The 15,616-nt window shown below is 38.6% G+C and overlaps 1 protein-coding gene and 1 long non-coding RNA gene across 7 annotated transcripts in view; one reads left to right on the top strand and one right to left on the bottom strand.

The window, feature by feature from the left end:
- sptbn5 (spectrin, beta, non-erythrocytic 5) overlaps positions 1-13,998 on the bottom strand; it is a 46,169-nt gene extending 32,171 nt beyond the window's left edge. Inside the window, exons 1-18 of one of the 6 annotated variants that reach the window (XM_068214604.2) lie at positions 13,793-13,998; positions 12,786-12,922; positions 9,863-10,030; positions 8,385-8,501; positions 8,148-8,305; positions 7,828-8,056; positions 3,989-4,623; positions 3,759-3,897; positions 2,710-2,936; positions 2,439-2,592; positions 2,052-2,252; positions 1,758-1,964; positions 1,525-1,669; positions 1,284-1,420; positions 958-1,164; positions 697-849; positions 397-527; positions 67-318 (exon numbers count right to left, since the gene is read on the bottom strand). In XM_068214604.2, the coding sequence (XP_068070705.2) occupies positions 67-318; positions 397-527; positions 697-849; positions 958-1,164; positions 1,284-1,420; positions 1,525-1,669; positions 1,758-1,964; positions 2,052-2,252; positions 2,439-2,592; positions 2,710-2,936; positions 3,759-3,897; positions 3,989-4,623; positions 7,828-8,056; positions 8,148-8,305; positions 8,385-8,501; positions 9,863-10,030; positions 12,786-12,908 (3,383 nt within the window). In that variant the 5' untranslated portion in view covers positions 12,909-12,922; positions 13,793-13,998. Of the gene's footprint in view, positions 1-66; positions 319-396; positions 528-696; positions 850-957; positions 1,165-1,283; positions 1,421-1,524; positions 1,670-1,757; positions 1,965-2,051; positions 2,253-2,438; positions 2,593-2,709; positions 2,937-3,758; positions 3,898-3,988; positions 4,624-6,609; positions 7,262-7,827; positions 8,057-8,147; positions 8,306-8,384; positions 8,502-9,862; positions 10,031-12,785; positions 12,923-13,792 lie in introns of those variants that run through there. The other 5 variants (XM_068214605.2, XM_021467431.3, XM_073928622.1 and 2 more) reach the window with 5 other exon arrangements.
- Positions 13,542-15,425, top strand: LOC141378589 (uncharacterized). The gene is made up of 2 exons (XR_012393454.1): positions 13,542-15,077; positions 15,161-15,425. It is a non-coding gene; the product is annotated as an uncharacterized lncRNA (long non-coding RNA).
- The last annotated feature ends 191 nt before the right edge of the window (positions 15,426-15,616 follow it).

Here is a 15,616-nt window from a genome sequence, read left to right on the forward strand (position 1 = left end):
ATACAATTAGTGGCAATAAATATAAAGAAAACAAGTGGTACTGCAATTGTTTAATGGCAAACTCACATCTTGGCCACACTTTTAAGATAGTCTATTTTCCTTTCAAGGGCTTCTATGTCCCTCTCAGCTTGGGCTTGTCTGTGTTCCTCAGCTTGTAAGGCTGATAGTGAGCTCCCCACATCAGGTGTGTCAAGCTGGGCGAGTCTGTGCTGGAGCTGAGCCTGGACTTCCTGGCACGTCTGCAGGAAGGACTTCACATCAGCAGAACTCAGAAGCTCATGAGCCATCTCATCCTTTAGTTTCTGAATACGTTCCCATCTGGTCATTAAAAAAAACACTTTTAGTAATTTCTATCAAGACAGTGGTATGGTGGGGTGGTATAGTTGCCCTTAATACCTTCGAGTAACAATTCCAAGTCTTTGCTGAATGTCTTTTTTCCTGCTGTGCTGTTGTTTCAATAGCTCATCTCCAAACTTGGTAATATCATCAAGCTGCTTTCTACCACTGGCTAGTTCAGTTACAAAATTCTGCGTAGCATTGAAAGGAAAGAAGAAGTCAGTGTTTTTAAATAAAAAATACCACAATGTTCAAGAAAAACAAGTAATTCTTTTGGAGTTACTTCTCTAAGCAACTTTATAAGATGCTCTGAAGGGTGTTAATGTTGACTTTCTGCTTGTGTTGTCAGCAAGGACTGACCTCATATTTGGCTTGTACAACCTCTAAGTTGTTGGAATTGGAGCTGAAAGTGTTGAGGACATTCTCCTTGTCTCCCATCCAGGACTCAAACTCCTCACAAGCATTGTAGAATCTGTGTAGTCGTGCAGTGTCCTCCAGGATCTTATTTTTTGACTGATGGGAAAAGTTTTTGTAAAATGCTTGAAACATATTTTAAACCATCCGTAATCATAAACAATACAATTCTCTAGGACAATGCTTTGTAAGACCTTGAATATTTACCTGTGCTAAATTGTAAAGGCGGTTGAAATCCTTTTCCAGACTGTTTTGTGTGCTCTCTATTGTGTCTTTTTGGAAATGTGGGTCTGGTAAGGTTGAGGTAGATATTTCAGCTGTGCCACGCCGCATGGACCGAGTGCGGCGAGGGCGGCTCACTTTTCTTTTTGGACTCTCAGCTACTCCGTTTGTAGTTTCAGGTGGTGCTTCCTGCTTTTGGTTGAATCAAAACAGAAGCAAAAAGTACTGTCTAGTAGATGCGATTTTACAAGAAGCCTTTTGGCTCATGAGGTTTGAATTTCAAATAGAATTGGAAATTTAATGAGTTTTACAGAAACTGGCAGCTCCCTGATGTATGTGGAAGAGACTAGTTGCTCATTTCCTCTGCTGTCCCGAAGAAGCAACTTATCATCCTTTTCCCTGCTGATAATTGTCAATATTTCTCCTCTGTCCCAGATTAGTTTAGGGCCTGAAAAAAAGAAGATAGATTGTCCACAAAAACCACCCCTGTAGAATTTATCAGATTTGACCAAAGCGCCAGTAGCATCTATCATATTTTTCTGACATGTTTACCTCTGTATTTAAACCTAATCATTGCTTGTTCTTGTGGTAAAATCTTGCTGACTGCTTTGCCTCCTTTGTCAGCTTTTTTCTCCTTCTCATCTTCGCCATCTGATGAATCACTGTAGTGGACCATTCTCGTTTGCTGGGTTTCAGTCTTAAATTGATTAAAAATGTGTCAGTGAAGCTAATAATTTCTCTGTTTTAGTAATAAAGTACATGACTTTTACAATTCATTGACTCACTGTAAGAGGAGCAAGTTGGGCAGCGCTCTTGGCCTGCTCACCCAGTCGTTTGACTTCTAAGGAATATGCTTCCATTTCTTTCTCCACTCGTTGGTGACGCTGGAGCAGAGCAGTAGAGCTGGCCTCATCCTTTCCATAATCCTCGTCAATGAGAAGTGGTTTGTGGTCATCAAGCCAAGAGCTGGCTTCAGTAATGTCTGCAAAATACTGAGAGGACAGAGTGGTGGCATTTAGGATTCGTTTTGTCCCAATCACTGCTTGATATACTGAATAATAATGTTTTATATTTTCTACCTGCTTGATGACATTGGCAGCATGCAGCCGGTTCTTTCGGATGGTGACTTGTTCTTTAAGTTGCTGCCACTGTTTCTGAAGAGTCCGAATCCACTTTTGGATGTCATTCTCATTAGGGTGTCTCCCTCTACAAAGCTCTTGTCCTCTAAATACAACCCCAGAGCACAGAGATTCCTGTGACTGAATCTCTGCCTCCAAAGCCTGCAACATACATAGATATTTAGCTAATCTTAGCAGTTCTTATACAGTCACATTAAGATTTAGCAACAGTAGTTGTCTGTTACCAATGAGTTTGTAACTCCTTTTTGTCTCAGTTGTTTTTAGTATAATTTCTAAAAACACTGACAGTAATTAATCAGTTTCTTACAGTGAGTGATGGCCACATACCTTGTGGTTCTGAATGGCCTGCTGAATTTGACTGAGGTCTCTCCCTAGTGATGCTGCCTGTAAGAGGACCCATTTCTCATAGATCCATGCTTCTACTTCTTCACAATCATGGAAAAACTCAAAGAGCTTCAGCTGTCCCTCAAGAGCTTTTCTCCTTTTAAAAATATATTTAAGAATATTTATCTCCAGTAATTTTTTATTTACCATTTCATCAACAAAAAATCTGCCCAATCCACAAGTTTGTATGGATTGGTGGGTTTAAAGAGTTTACCTGTTCTTGCTGAGACCCAGTAGGGAGTTGTAATGGCTATTTAGATCTTTAAGTTCTCTCTGGACTTTTGTGGCACCTTTGTGTTTAACCTTTAAGGCACTGCTACTACTGATGGCATTCAGAGTTTCACCAAGTGAGATGATCTGAGTGTCAATCAAGTCCTGCTTTTGCAGTAGGGCTACCACATCTGGCAGCTGTTTTCCCATGTCCGAGGAATCTGCCTGAGCCTATAAGCAGGAATGAAACCAAAATGCTCAATGATGATCTTGCTTGTAAAACAGCACATTAATAAATAAATAACACACATTGATGAGCCAAAACCCAATGAGCCTAATCAACCTAATTTGACCACTGTAAATCCCAGAGTTTTACTTTCCCAGGAAAACAGCCTGTCATAGTGAAAAGGAAATATAAATCATCAAACCAGACATCCTTCTTTCACTGTTTCAATGTCCAGTTCTGATGCTTGCATGCCCACTGAATACACCTTCAATAATACTCTTCTTTGGTTTTCCCTTTTCTTCTGCATCGTGTTGATTCCAGGAAACAGATAGTTGGTTTAGTACAGTAACTAATCTACTTAGATCTTGATATGTGGCTTATTAGGACATGATATGATATTTGCTGTGACTGGTCTCTGGTGCCTAGTCTACAGCTCTGCACAGGAAGTTAGGCCTGTGGAGAAATGGTCTTGTCCAACTGAGCCTGGTGTCTCTTGAGTTTTTTTTTTTCTTTCACTTTCGTCAATTGATGAAGCTTTGTTCCTCGCCACTGACTCGCTTGGTTTGGGACTCGTAGAGCTGTGCATCGATCGATTTGCTCGTCAGTGTTTGGACTTTTAGCAGTAAAATCTAAACCACTCTGAACTTAACTAAACTGAACTTCAACTCTAAAAACTGGACTGACACATTCAATTTACTAGACCTTCTATGTTAATCTGCTCTGATACAATCTACATTGTAAAACTGCTAGAGAAATAAAGATGAATTGAATTGATCATGATGATTTGGATAATCAGTGTATGCGAACAAAGGAAATTCACAGTTCACCTGTAATTCCTTGAGGTCCATTGATATTAACTCAATGTCTCTAAGGACAGCAAATGTATTTGCCGCATCTCCAACATGTGCTCTCTGCTCCTGCAGAACCTGCTTCAAATCTTTCCAGCGGTTCATGATGTCCACATTTCTGTCATGTGAAAGATAGTAATGAACTATTAGCATTTTTCTATTGCATTCACACATTTAAACCCATAAGCCCATAATTCTTGGCCCCTCACCTGCGAATGACTTGTACTTTGCTGTGGTAGTTATCCCTCTCGATGACAGCCGCCATTTCACTTAAAGCACGGAAACGTGGTTCATGTGCCAAAACATCGGCTCCCAGGGCCTCCAGTCTGCGAGCTGCTATCTCAGCCTCCTCCAGCCTCTGCAGTCCTCCCAGGTCTTGTTGTTGAATCAGTTGCAGAGTGTCCTCCAGGTAGCTCTCCCTCAGCGTCGCTTTACGGCCAAACTTCTGGGCCAACTGCTCCAGCTGCTCCAGCCTCATCAGTGCACTCTGGAGAACCCGTTCTCGCTGGTGTTCTGCTCGCTCTAGCAAGGTCCAGTTCCTTTCAATATCCCCCAAGGTCTTGCCTTCCGGAGGAATGTAGTCCCTCTGGTTGTTTGCCCTCAGCTTGGTTCGTAAGTCAAAGAGGTGTGCCTCAATGGCCCCCCGTTCCTGGTATTTGGGAGGCTTCTCAATAGTACGGTATTTCTTGAAGGCAGCTACCAGATGCTGCATTTCTCGCAGGGAGTTGGGGAAGGAACGGTCATTGAGCTCCACCACCTTGGTCTTGATCCAGCGTAGCAAGTCAGACACCATACTCTCATACAGACCCTTCATATCATCCAGCTCTTTCAGAAGGTCCACAATCTGCAAGCAGATGGCAAGTAGGGAGAGAGGAACTACACAATTTAGAAAACATGAAATTCGATGAAATTTAAATGCACAGGTTTCATCTAATACATATAGCTGGATGGTTCAACAATGAGGAACAGCATTATTTGAAAATGACCTTATTTTTGAAAATGACCTTCCATTTAGTGTGCGACACAGCTCTAAGTGAAGAGAAATATCCATCTAAGGCTTAAATCTGAAAGTGTGCCATGTTTAAAGTTATTGATTCATCTATAAAAGAGTTGACTCAGAGTGGTTTAAATTAATCATAAGGGTAACAAATCTTTAGCCGTGTCGGCATGACGTTCATACCGAACTTAAGCACTGCACATTTGTTGCGCGTGCAGACCCGGTAAAATTGAAACCCCCGGCCCCACCCACAAACACTGTAGCAAGAAAGAAGATGAAAACAAACACAGTAGCAGAACCCGGTTGAATTATGTTGTGAAGACACTGTGCTCTGAAGTGTTAGGGAAAGTTACTGTTGTTTCCCTACTCAAAGATGAGGCTGTGAAGAGTGGTTGAAGTATATTTTTGCAAAAATACCTCAGCATTATAGCCCCAGCCTTGTGCTGTGTAACTGTCATTTTTCTGACAAGTACTTTTGTAATCTACATGCTTACTATGGGGGATTTGTGAGCTGTTTGTTAAAGGAAAGATCAGAAAAGACTATTGATGTTTGGGACTTTGTCAGAGCTTGACAGGAACTTTACAGTACACAGTTCATGGATCAGTTTCTTCCTCCATTTTACGGGTAAGTGGGATTAAAATGGTTACCTCCTTGTTTTCTCTAGCTTGCAAAATGTGTATTTAATTGTGTTTTGTTACTTGTAATCGCTCTATGCGGCTTGTACTGTATCTGGTTAACTTTTTATATTCTCATATCGCATCTAAAACCATGTTAAAAACACGGCGCATGGCGCTTTACATATTTATATGCGTTTGTGAGCTTGCGATCCTTTGCTGTTTGTCATTGCTATGGCCATCGTCAGTTGTTCCTACACACATGTTCCGGTCAAGTTTTTAAAATAGTTCAGCTTTTGCCACTGTGTAAATTAATACTGAATGTGTATCATGGTTAAAAAATATAGCAATATGCTGCTGTTTAACTGCATTGCATTAATGCACTCCTGCATTGGGCTCACACATACACTCTGCACTCTGACTACTTCAACAATGTTGATAAGCCATGGTGGGCATTTCTCTCTGTCTTGCGCTGAACGCAGTCAACAATCGCAGTAGACTGGGTCATCAGACCAATCAATGCAGATTATCATCGTGCTAAGGAGGGGGTTGGGAACAAAGGAATCGCTGAACAAATCTTTTCGCAGTTTTTGGGATAATTAGGTAAAAAAAAATGCATAAGACAATGAAAGTGTTGTTTGACCTTGCATTTATATCAAACTGTTGTTGGAGACCCCCAAAACCAAAATATGACCTTTTTACAATGCAAAATAGGGGCTCTTTAAATGGAAGGTTTATATTTAAAATAAATCTGTTGTAGTAATACATTAAGTTTTGTCATTTCAACAACTAACACAGCACACAAATAAAAAAAAAACTTTCAAAAGTAATTAAACACAATGACAGTCAATTGGGTCATATGTTGCTCTGTAGCTTAGTGACATTGTATGTACAAAATGCTTCAGAATATCTCCTTTTACTGTATGTTCCCCAGAAAAACATTAAGAGATACAGGTTTGGAACAAACTTAGAGGGAGTGCATTTAAAAAAAAAAAAGAAAAATAAATGAAAGACATTTAGACCACATGGGGTTGTTGTTCAAACAAGGACAATTTGAGGTTACAAAAAACAAAAGCTAAATAAAAAAGAAAAGAAAATCAAGTAAAATAAAGAAAGTATATATTTGGCCACAGTTTCTATTTCACTGAAGCATGAGGGATTTGGAAGGATGTTTCTTTGTTCAACAGCTACACTGACATCTATCTACTTGATACACACCTTTCCCACTTCTGGAACAATCCTTTGCGGCTCAATAATTGAATGTCTCATGTTCTGCCATCGCAACCACTCACTGCTAAAATAGCCACTGAAAGCCATTGTCATCTGGTATCCCAACAGCGTCACACCTGAGAGCTGGCAGTCTTACCATAAAATGAACACAGAGTCTTGACATCTCAGAGCCTGGCTGGACTCATCTTTGTCCCTTCCATCCATCCGACAAGATCTGTCTGTCATTGTTTAATACACTTTTGTGACAGCTAACACTACTCCACAGCTGTGACCCAGTCAACACATGCCAGTATTTCTATTCACACGTGTGGACATGGTGGTGAGTGAAAGTGTCGCACTGCACAGGCAGAACAGGACACTTCACGCCCCTGTTTCTCTCTCCATGTGTATCCTGCCAGCATGTTAATGGCATCGCCTGACCTCTGAGCTCATCTTCACTGCATCAGCTCCCTCTGTTTTCCAAAGAGTATCTGAGGTTATCTTCCTCCATATCCTCAACATTATCCAAAAGGTGTGTCTTGATTATACGATGCAGGGAACTACCTGTCTTGTTTTGTAACATTTGCAGCCGTACAGTTTACACTGATCTGATTAAGACCAGGACTCCTCCTTTTGACCCACAGTCAAATCCAGTAATCCCAAAGAGTCTATGAGATTACAGTCCTCATTCAACTGCAGTAGGTGCAGTTCATATGTTCAGTAACAGAGGGCGCCAGTGCTTAACATTTCTCAAAAAAGCTCTGTGAGTACGAAAATCTCTAAGGAATATTTCTAGTACCTTGTTGAATCTATATGCCACGAAGGATTAAGGCAAAAGGGGGTCCAACCATGTACAAGTAAGGTGTACCTAATAAACTGGCCGGTGAGTGTATATATCCTTATATAATATTAATTTAAATATAATATCTTAAATAAAAAGTTTAACATAAGAAAGAAATGTAAATTCTCCATTTCTAGAAGCTGTTGACATATGCATTCAGTCAATTTGTACACACAAATTCCATTATTTTTGACAACAAGACATGACAACAGGTTTACATACGGATCTCATTTCATCCAATCAACAAACTGGTGCAGAGATTTAAGCCCTTGCCCATTTTGTAATATCTGCTTCATTCACACTTGACATCACAGTATGGAAGAAAACGTGTTGCTAAGTTGCAATTTTAAAACTAAGTATGATTTAATAGACTGATAGTAACCAACCTTAGCTATCCTCTTCTGGATAGTCTGCCCCTGCTTCATTTTGGAGAAGTAGTGATAGTACAGAGAGACGTAAGTCATGATGGACTTCTCATCAGGATGGGGCACCATCACATCTTCAACATCGAGGAGCTGCATTATGCCAAATTCATCCTCTGCCAGAGCGAAAGCATGGGTGAGGCTCCTTTTCGGATCATCCTGGCGGAGTCGGTTGTAGTCAAAAAGATCAGGCCTGGAACAATGTTATGATAACATCATTAGACTAGAGATTAGCCAAATTATGCTGCTTATCAAAAGATGGTGCGATCCACTCAAAATACTACCGATGGGCATGAATTAGAGCATTGAAGGCCAGTCCATCTCTCCAGCTGCCTGAGAAGTCTTGCACATTTACATTGGTGTAACCGGCAGTCTTACGTTGACACCAGATGAGCAGAGCTTCTTTGGCTGAGCGCCGAGCCGCACTGGCATCCCCGCCGGCCTGAAAACAATACAGAATGTAAAAAAGGTGACAAACACATGCAGCTTTAAATGCGAAAAAGACAATCTTGAAATGTTACCTCAACTATATTGATGTTCCCAATCTGGAAGCGGAGAATGATGATCCAGATTAGACCCAGGATCAGGGTTCTGTCTCCATCCACCACATTTTCTGGACCAATCAGATCTACACGAATCTGTAGTTACAAAAAAGAGGGCACAATATGATTCTGTAGTTATCCATTTCATAGTTCAGTGGTTCCCATAATGGGGGTCGCGGGACAATGAGGGGGGTTGCTTAGAGTTTTTCAAAAATCTAATTCTTTTTATTAAACTATTAAAGTTACTACTTTTTATCCATAACCTACTGAAGAACAAAGGAGTAGTTAATAGTAACACTGTTAACATCATAATAATAAACATTAAAAAACAAAAAGGCCATCAACCTTCATTTTTTGCAAGCCCTGGGGTGATTACGTTATAATAAAGACACACCAATAGCATCAGATTGCAGCACATGAATTTTATGGCACCAGGTTAAACTTTCTGGCACCTTTACGGCACTCACATACATTACAAATAAACACAGGCCACGACTGAACATGGACGATGGTCTCGGAAATTCACTCTTAAATTAAACGATAGGCCTATTGGTGTGTGTGTGTGTGTGTGTGTGTGTGTGTGCAAGGATTATAAATCTATAACCACTTTCGAAAATATTGGGGGTCGCAAGTCACTGGTGTTGTTATTTTATTGGTCATGGGCTGAAAAGTTTGTTATAGTTAATATCTGTTAATTTGCATTTTACCTCAAAGAAGTTACAGAAGTTATTTGGGGGAAACAAAAGGCCATATTTACTATTTGGTTATTAAAAGATTATGAGCGGGATTTACAGTACAATAATGCGATTGGACAGTTCATTTTCAAGCTGACATTGCATTTGCATTTAGAGCAGTTTCTGATTCAGAATCAATATTTATTAGCCATTATTTAAATGTATCCTGCAAAGAGTTTCACTAGGGTTTGTGATAGCCAATTTGCACTGTTATTAAATTGACAAAAAGCATTTTGTTCCTGTGTTGTAGTAGATTATACTCAGCTCTGCTAACATGCACTGCTTATATTAGATTCCATTGGTCATAATGGAAATGAGGTACTGTGTCTGTTTGGTCACACTTTATTTTGATGCTCAGTTTGTTGAATTTAAATTACATTGCATCTACATGTCAGCTAATTCTCATTAGATTATAAGTAGACTGTTAAATTGGGGTAGGGTTAGTGTAAGTTGACATATACTTGCAAAGTTTCTTATAGTCAGTTAAATGTCTGTTGAAGGAGCAGTATCAACATATTAAGCAGGCGGTCTACCAATACTCAAATGGACCATCAAAATAGTGTTACCGCCTGATCTATTATTTGCAACTGCTATTACCTTTCATCTGGGACTTTATGGCATTTTATGGGTCTTAATTGTTTTTGTTTGTTAAATCTGGCCCAATAGGTTTTCAAAAGGCAGTTCAATTTAGCATTTCATTGTACTGCTTTACTTTCGGGTTACCTTTGATTTGAGGAAAGTGATGGCAATGCTGTTGTTTTCCAGACAGTGAACTCTTAGTGTGCGTCGACTGGGAGTGGGCAACTTCTCTCCAGAAATGAGCTCCAGAAGTCGCACGAGATGCACACCAGTTCTTAATTCGGTGAATACATCAGTCAAGACAACCTTTTCCTTTAAAGAAAATACACAGGATTACACACATTCCCATCACACCCCCTTTTATACCTGCAATCATTAAGCGGCCGCAATACAATGTTGCAGACAGTGACATATGTGTTCCTCTATCCAATGACTGCATTGGTTTGATGCATCATAGTCAATTTTAAACAAGTTTGGGTATCAGCAGCCTTTGTTTTAACACTTTACTCGGATAATTGCCACTGTATTCCATTATGACGTGACTCACTCGCACTGCTCTCAGTAAAGCTGTCCTGCTCTCCGCTTTCAAGCAAAAGCCTTGCAGCCACTCCCTAATCCATGTGTTGTGGGAATCTGATGTCTCTCAACAGATCTGCTTACTGCCTCCAATAGGCTCTGCTTACCCAGGGAATGAACTGAGGGATCTTAGAGCACACCCTGCTCCTTTGCTAGGGCTTCAGAGATGAACACTCAAGAACAATAATACAAATCTGCTTGCAATTATTTCGCAGCTTTCATTACAAACACAACGAAAGTCTCAGCTAACTGTTAACTCACATAAATCAGTAACACAAAAGCTACATGTTTGGGTGGAGTACATTTTCTCAGAAAGCAATATTTAGTGTGTTTTTTTTAATGAACAGCATGACCTTTTATCATAAACATGTTATGAACGCTGTTGTTTGATACAGAACAATACACAGGAGCGACTGAGGAAGGGGAAAAGGAAGAGGAAACGTTTAAAACACATGTCATTCTTGCGGACAGCTGCCTGTATACAACTATTAATATATCTGGGTGCCCTGACAAGGAAAGTTGTCGTTGTGCCGCTTGTCCTTTTAACATCTTCCTCCTGTAAGTGTTTCTTATGTAATTCAAGTCTCTTAACTGGTTCACGTAACAATAGCAGTAGGAGCTAATATACAACCACTGGTAAAGATATACAGTGGAAATATCTCATATAAAAAGCGGTATGGGATGACATTCAAGGCGGTACTGTTTCCTTCCTAAATCTAATATTGGAGATGCTAATGTAAGACTGTGAATGACAAGTTATCAGTTGTGCTTTTCCCTTTCCTGAGTGGATCTGGAAAGCTGGAATAACGGTGTGTAAAAATTAACTTTCGAGTTTTATGTGTACCTGACACTTCTTTCCTCGGTCTCTACTCAATACTCAAACCCAGTCTTAGAGCGTGTTGTAATTAATATCGGTTTGGTGAACTAAGCTAACTGTCTGTCTATTGTAAGTTAGGTATACAGTTGAAGTCAAAATTGTTGTCCCTCCTGTAATTTTCTTTTTAATTTTCTAAATGATGTTCAACAGAGAAAAGGATTTTTCCCAGTATTTCTTATAATATTTTTTCTTCTGGAGAATGTCTTTTATTTTGGCTAGATTAAAAGCAGTTAGTTATTAAAACTATTATATTTAGAAATGTGTTTAAAAATCTTTCTGTTAAACAAAAACTGGGGGAAAATATACAGGGGGCTAATGAATCAGGAGGGCTAATATTCCTGACTTCAACTGTACACTACCTGGACAAAAGTCCTGCCTTCGATCCCAATTGTTAGAGCAACAAATAATAACTTGACCTCTAGTTAATCATTTGGAAAATTGGCAGAAGGTAGATTTTTTCCCATGAATCATCTGTTAAACTGCATCCCAATCATCACTAATGCTGCAGAAGACCTACTGGAATCCGCATGGACCCAAGATTCTCATAGAACTCAGTCAAGTTTGGTGAAGGAACAATCATGGTTTGGGGTTATATTCAGTGTGGGGGTGTGCTAGAGATTAGAGCCTGAGGTATCAAGCCTGAGGTATCAAGACATCTGTGCAACAAACCACAGAAGGCAAGATCTTCAGCAGAATAGTGCTCCTTCTTATACCTCAGCCTCCACATCAAAGTTTCTAAAAGCAAAGAAGATCAAGGTGCTCCAGGATTAGCCAGCCCAGCCACCAGATATGAACATTATTGAGCATGTCTGGGGTAAGATGGAGGCATTGAAGATGAATCCAAATAATCTTGATGATCTCTGGGAGTTCTGCAAGAATGCTTTCTTTGCCATTCCAGATGACTTTATTAGTAAGTTATTTGAGTCATTGCAGAGATGTATGGATGCAGACGTCCAAGCTCATGGGAGTCATACACAATATTCATTCTTTCTCCACTGCACCATAACTTTATATTCTATACTGCCCATTATTTCTGTTAAGTGACAAGACTTTTGTCTTAGCAAAGTTAGACCTTACTCTCCTAAGTAAATAATTAAAAATCAATGCATGATCATATGTTATTTTAGTAAAATAAGTGTAATCTAGATGCCTTTGCCTTTCATATAAGCCACTTCTGATACCAAATGATCAACTAGAAGTCAAGATATTATTTCCTGTTCCTAAATCTTGGATAGGCAACAAGACTTTTGTCAGGAAGTGTATGTATAAGTTGTACTGTAATGGATGCTAATTAAAAAAAAAAATGTATGACCTTAACCGGGTTCAAGGGTTCACATCTAAAGGCAATAAACTGGAGTGAGCACGTCACATCAGACGCTAAAGCCAGTCACAAGACTGGAGTCATGATCAACATTTTATTACACTAGATATCATCAAGTCATAGTGATATCAAGTCACGAATCATGAATGTTTGTACATACAGATTGCTGTACCGGCAACAGATATCACTGATTAAACATGGTGGATTTTTATATATTTATAGCCACCACAAAATCATTTCTGTGTGGATCATGATACGCTTTAGTTTGTTGTTTCCTGAGGATCAGTTCATACCCCACTCTTTGAGAAGACGCTGTTCATCCATTTTGTGTAGGTCTTCTTCTGCACCGTCATCCGCTGCTCCTGAAGCTCTCGAAATCGGCCATCTGATTCCTCTCCATCTACCCGTTTTTCCATGACTGTGTCAGTTTCTGATAACAGCACATAGAAATGTTTCAGGGATACTTGTATTTCTTATTCATAGGGTTTGTTCATTTAGCTGCCCAACATGAGCTTAAATATTAAACCACATGCATAACTGACGAGGCCTTTGGATTTTTGAAAACTTTTGGGTGGTTATAATAAAAAAGGATTGTAGCAAGCAAATTTCATTGTGAAAGCTAAATGTGACTCAAGATATGTCATTTTCAGTTTATAAATCTTCCCAATTCTCTGGTATTTAAGAGGAAGTGAAAGCAGCAGGGCAATCATGCCTGTCCTGCTGACAGTGTAATTATGTACTTTAAATATGACTTTATAGATGCATTTTAAAGCATCATAAAAATACCTAGCATTTCCAGATTGAGTGGTCTGAATTAACACAATCACTGTATTGGTCATCAAATGAACACCTTGATGTGATTGTATGTTATTAGTAAACTGGCCAACTTTCTCGATAGGTTGTAACACAGTGTTTGGTCAAATATGGATTCACCCAACAATTGGGTTGGTCCATATTTGACAACATTGGTTTACACCAACCCAACATTTTTTAAGCTTATTTTAGAGTTTGTAAAACGTTGTGGAATGTTAATATGGCACTATTGTATACAGATAAATATTACTTTTCATCTTTATTCACAATGTAGTGAAAGTGACATGTTGAAACAAATATAAGCAATTATACTCTATCACACATCAGTTCAAATCAGAATAAACTTCTTTTTTTTGTGTGCTTTTGCATAATATCAGCAGCAGATTAGGTGATTTAGCCATGCTGTTATTTGCACGTCCAACCAATACAAAAGTTTGCAAAAGAAATGTGTGACGATTATGATGCACAGAAAGCTGAATTGACTTACCCTTCTCTTCTCACCTCCTAAACACAGTCAGTGCCAATAACAAACTTTCGTCGTAGGCAAGAAATTCATGATTTGAGAATAATCCGCTAAATCCTCTTGAAGAATGATCAGTGTTAAAGAACTGAACTGAACTGAACTGAACTTTGACGCTGCTGTAATGGACTGAAAGGGAGGGTAATTCTTACTCACCTGACACGGCGCTACTTGAAGGGGTAAAGGTTGAAATTATACTGCGATTCAGCAACACAAGCCTCTATACTGGCTGATCTAGGAACAGGCCTGGCAATCACATTCTAAGCCATTAAGGGTTAAAAAACAGTGAAAATGTGGTTCTTTAAAATGTACATAGTGAGGTTTCTTATGTGTACTAGTTTAGAATTTAAAATAAATGTATGGAGAAAGAATTCTGATTTATAACAGAAACATTTATTACATTTCCTCATTTCCTTTAAAGGGCTGTATAAAATTCTCATCTTTTTTACAATGATTTATACATTAACAGACGGCTGCAGGTGATGTATACGTCAAAGGCTCATTAAAGTATAGAAAGCACCATCAAACAACTATATTAATGCACTTAAGTGTCTTGAAAACTTTAACAAAACGGCTGCAATCACTTTTTACAGTGATCCTAATTTCACACAAACATAAAAACACCAACAATCTTTAATGTTGACGAGCCATTAGAGCTGACCTTGTGTCAAAGAGTTACACGTAATTTACATCAGAGATGACAAAAACAATCTGCATATATTAGTTAAAATGCACATATGGTTATAACTGACAGTGTTTAACATTCATCAATATTAATGTATTTACAGCATAAATGTTCATAATGAAAACTGATTTCATTATACAATTTAATTGTTTTTTTGCACAGAAATATAAACACTATTTATTTTGATTGTGTGTGTGTGTGTGCGTGCGTGCGTGCGTGTGTGTGTGTGAGAGTGTGTGTGTGAATAGAGATTTATAGAGAGGAGATAAGTATCTAAAATATTTTATTAAAACATATTTTTTTTAAGAAAATAAGGATTTTTATTTAGAAAAATGCAAAGAATATAGTTGGCAGACAGGATGCCAGTTTCTCAAAACAAATCCCAATGATTTTAGAAGTGTGTGTCTCTTCTGAATACTGAATATTTTTGCAAGATTATTATTTATTTTTATATAGATGGACGTATATTTCTTTAAATGCTTGTTGTTATAGAAAAAAATATTCTTTACAATCCAGTCAATCAGACAAAAATATTATAGACAACAAACAACTTTGGCAAAACTCAATGTTGTTTAGTATAATGCTGCTAATAATGTGTCAAACATGTTATTCAATCTGAAACATAGCACAGAATGTGTGAAAACAACCAGTGTGTAAAATGTGCTCATGTTTTAAAAAATAAAATATTAATAAACTAAATTTAATTTGCATAATCAAATGCTGAATACTTCAGTTTCCCTGTATCAAAAATGCCCACAAAGGTTCTGTTCCTGCTGCTGCTAAGACGCGGTTTAAGTCAATCACAAGTGGACAACATTAAATACAGGTGTAACAGACTGAACGCTGATTACTTTTGTAGCGCAAATCAAATATGCACAAAAAAAACTGCAACAGCAAGTGCAAACAGGAATCTCTCTCATCTACTTGGGATCTGATTGACCTAAATGCATCTGATTAACAGGTGTAAACAGCGCCCAAAAAAAAGTCTATTTCACACTGTGTCAGAATGAGTGAGATGAATGTGACTGTCAGTGCCTCTGTCGTAGTGTGAGTGTTTGTTTTGTTTTTTGGCTGTTGTTATGTATTACACAATTGTTATTTATTAT

Source organism: Danio rerio, chromosome 17 (genome assembly GCF_049306965.1).
Source record: "Danio rerio strain Tuebingen ecotype United States chromosome 17, GRCz12tu, whole genome shotgun sequence".
Taxonomy (NCBI): Eukaryota; Metazoa; Chordata; class Actinopteri; order Cypriniformes; family Danionidae; genus Danio; species Danio rerio.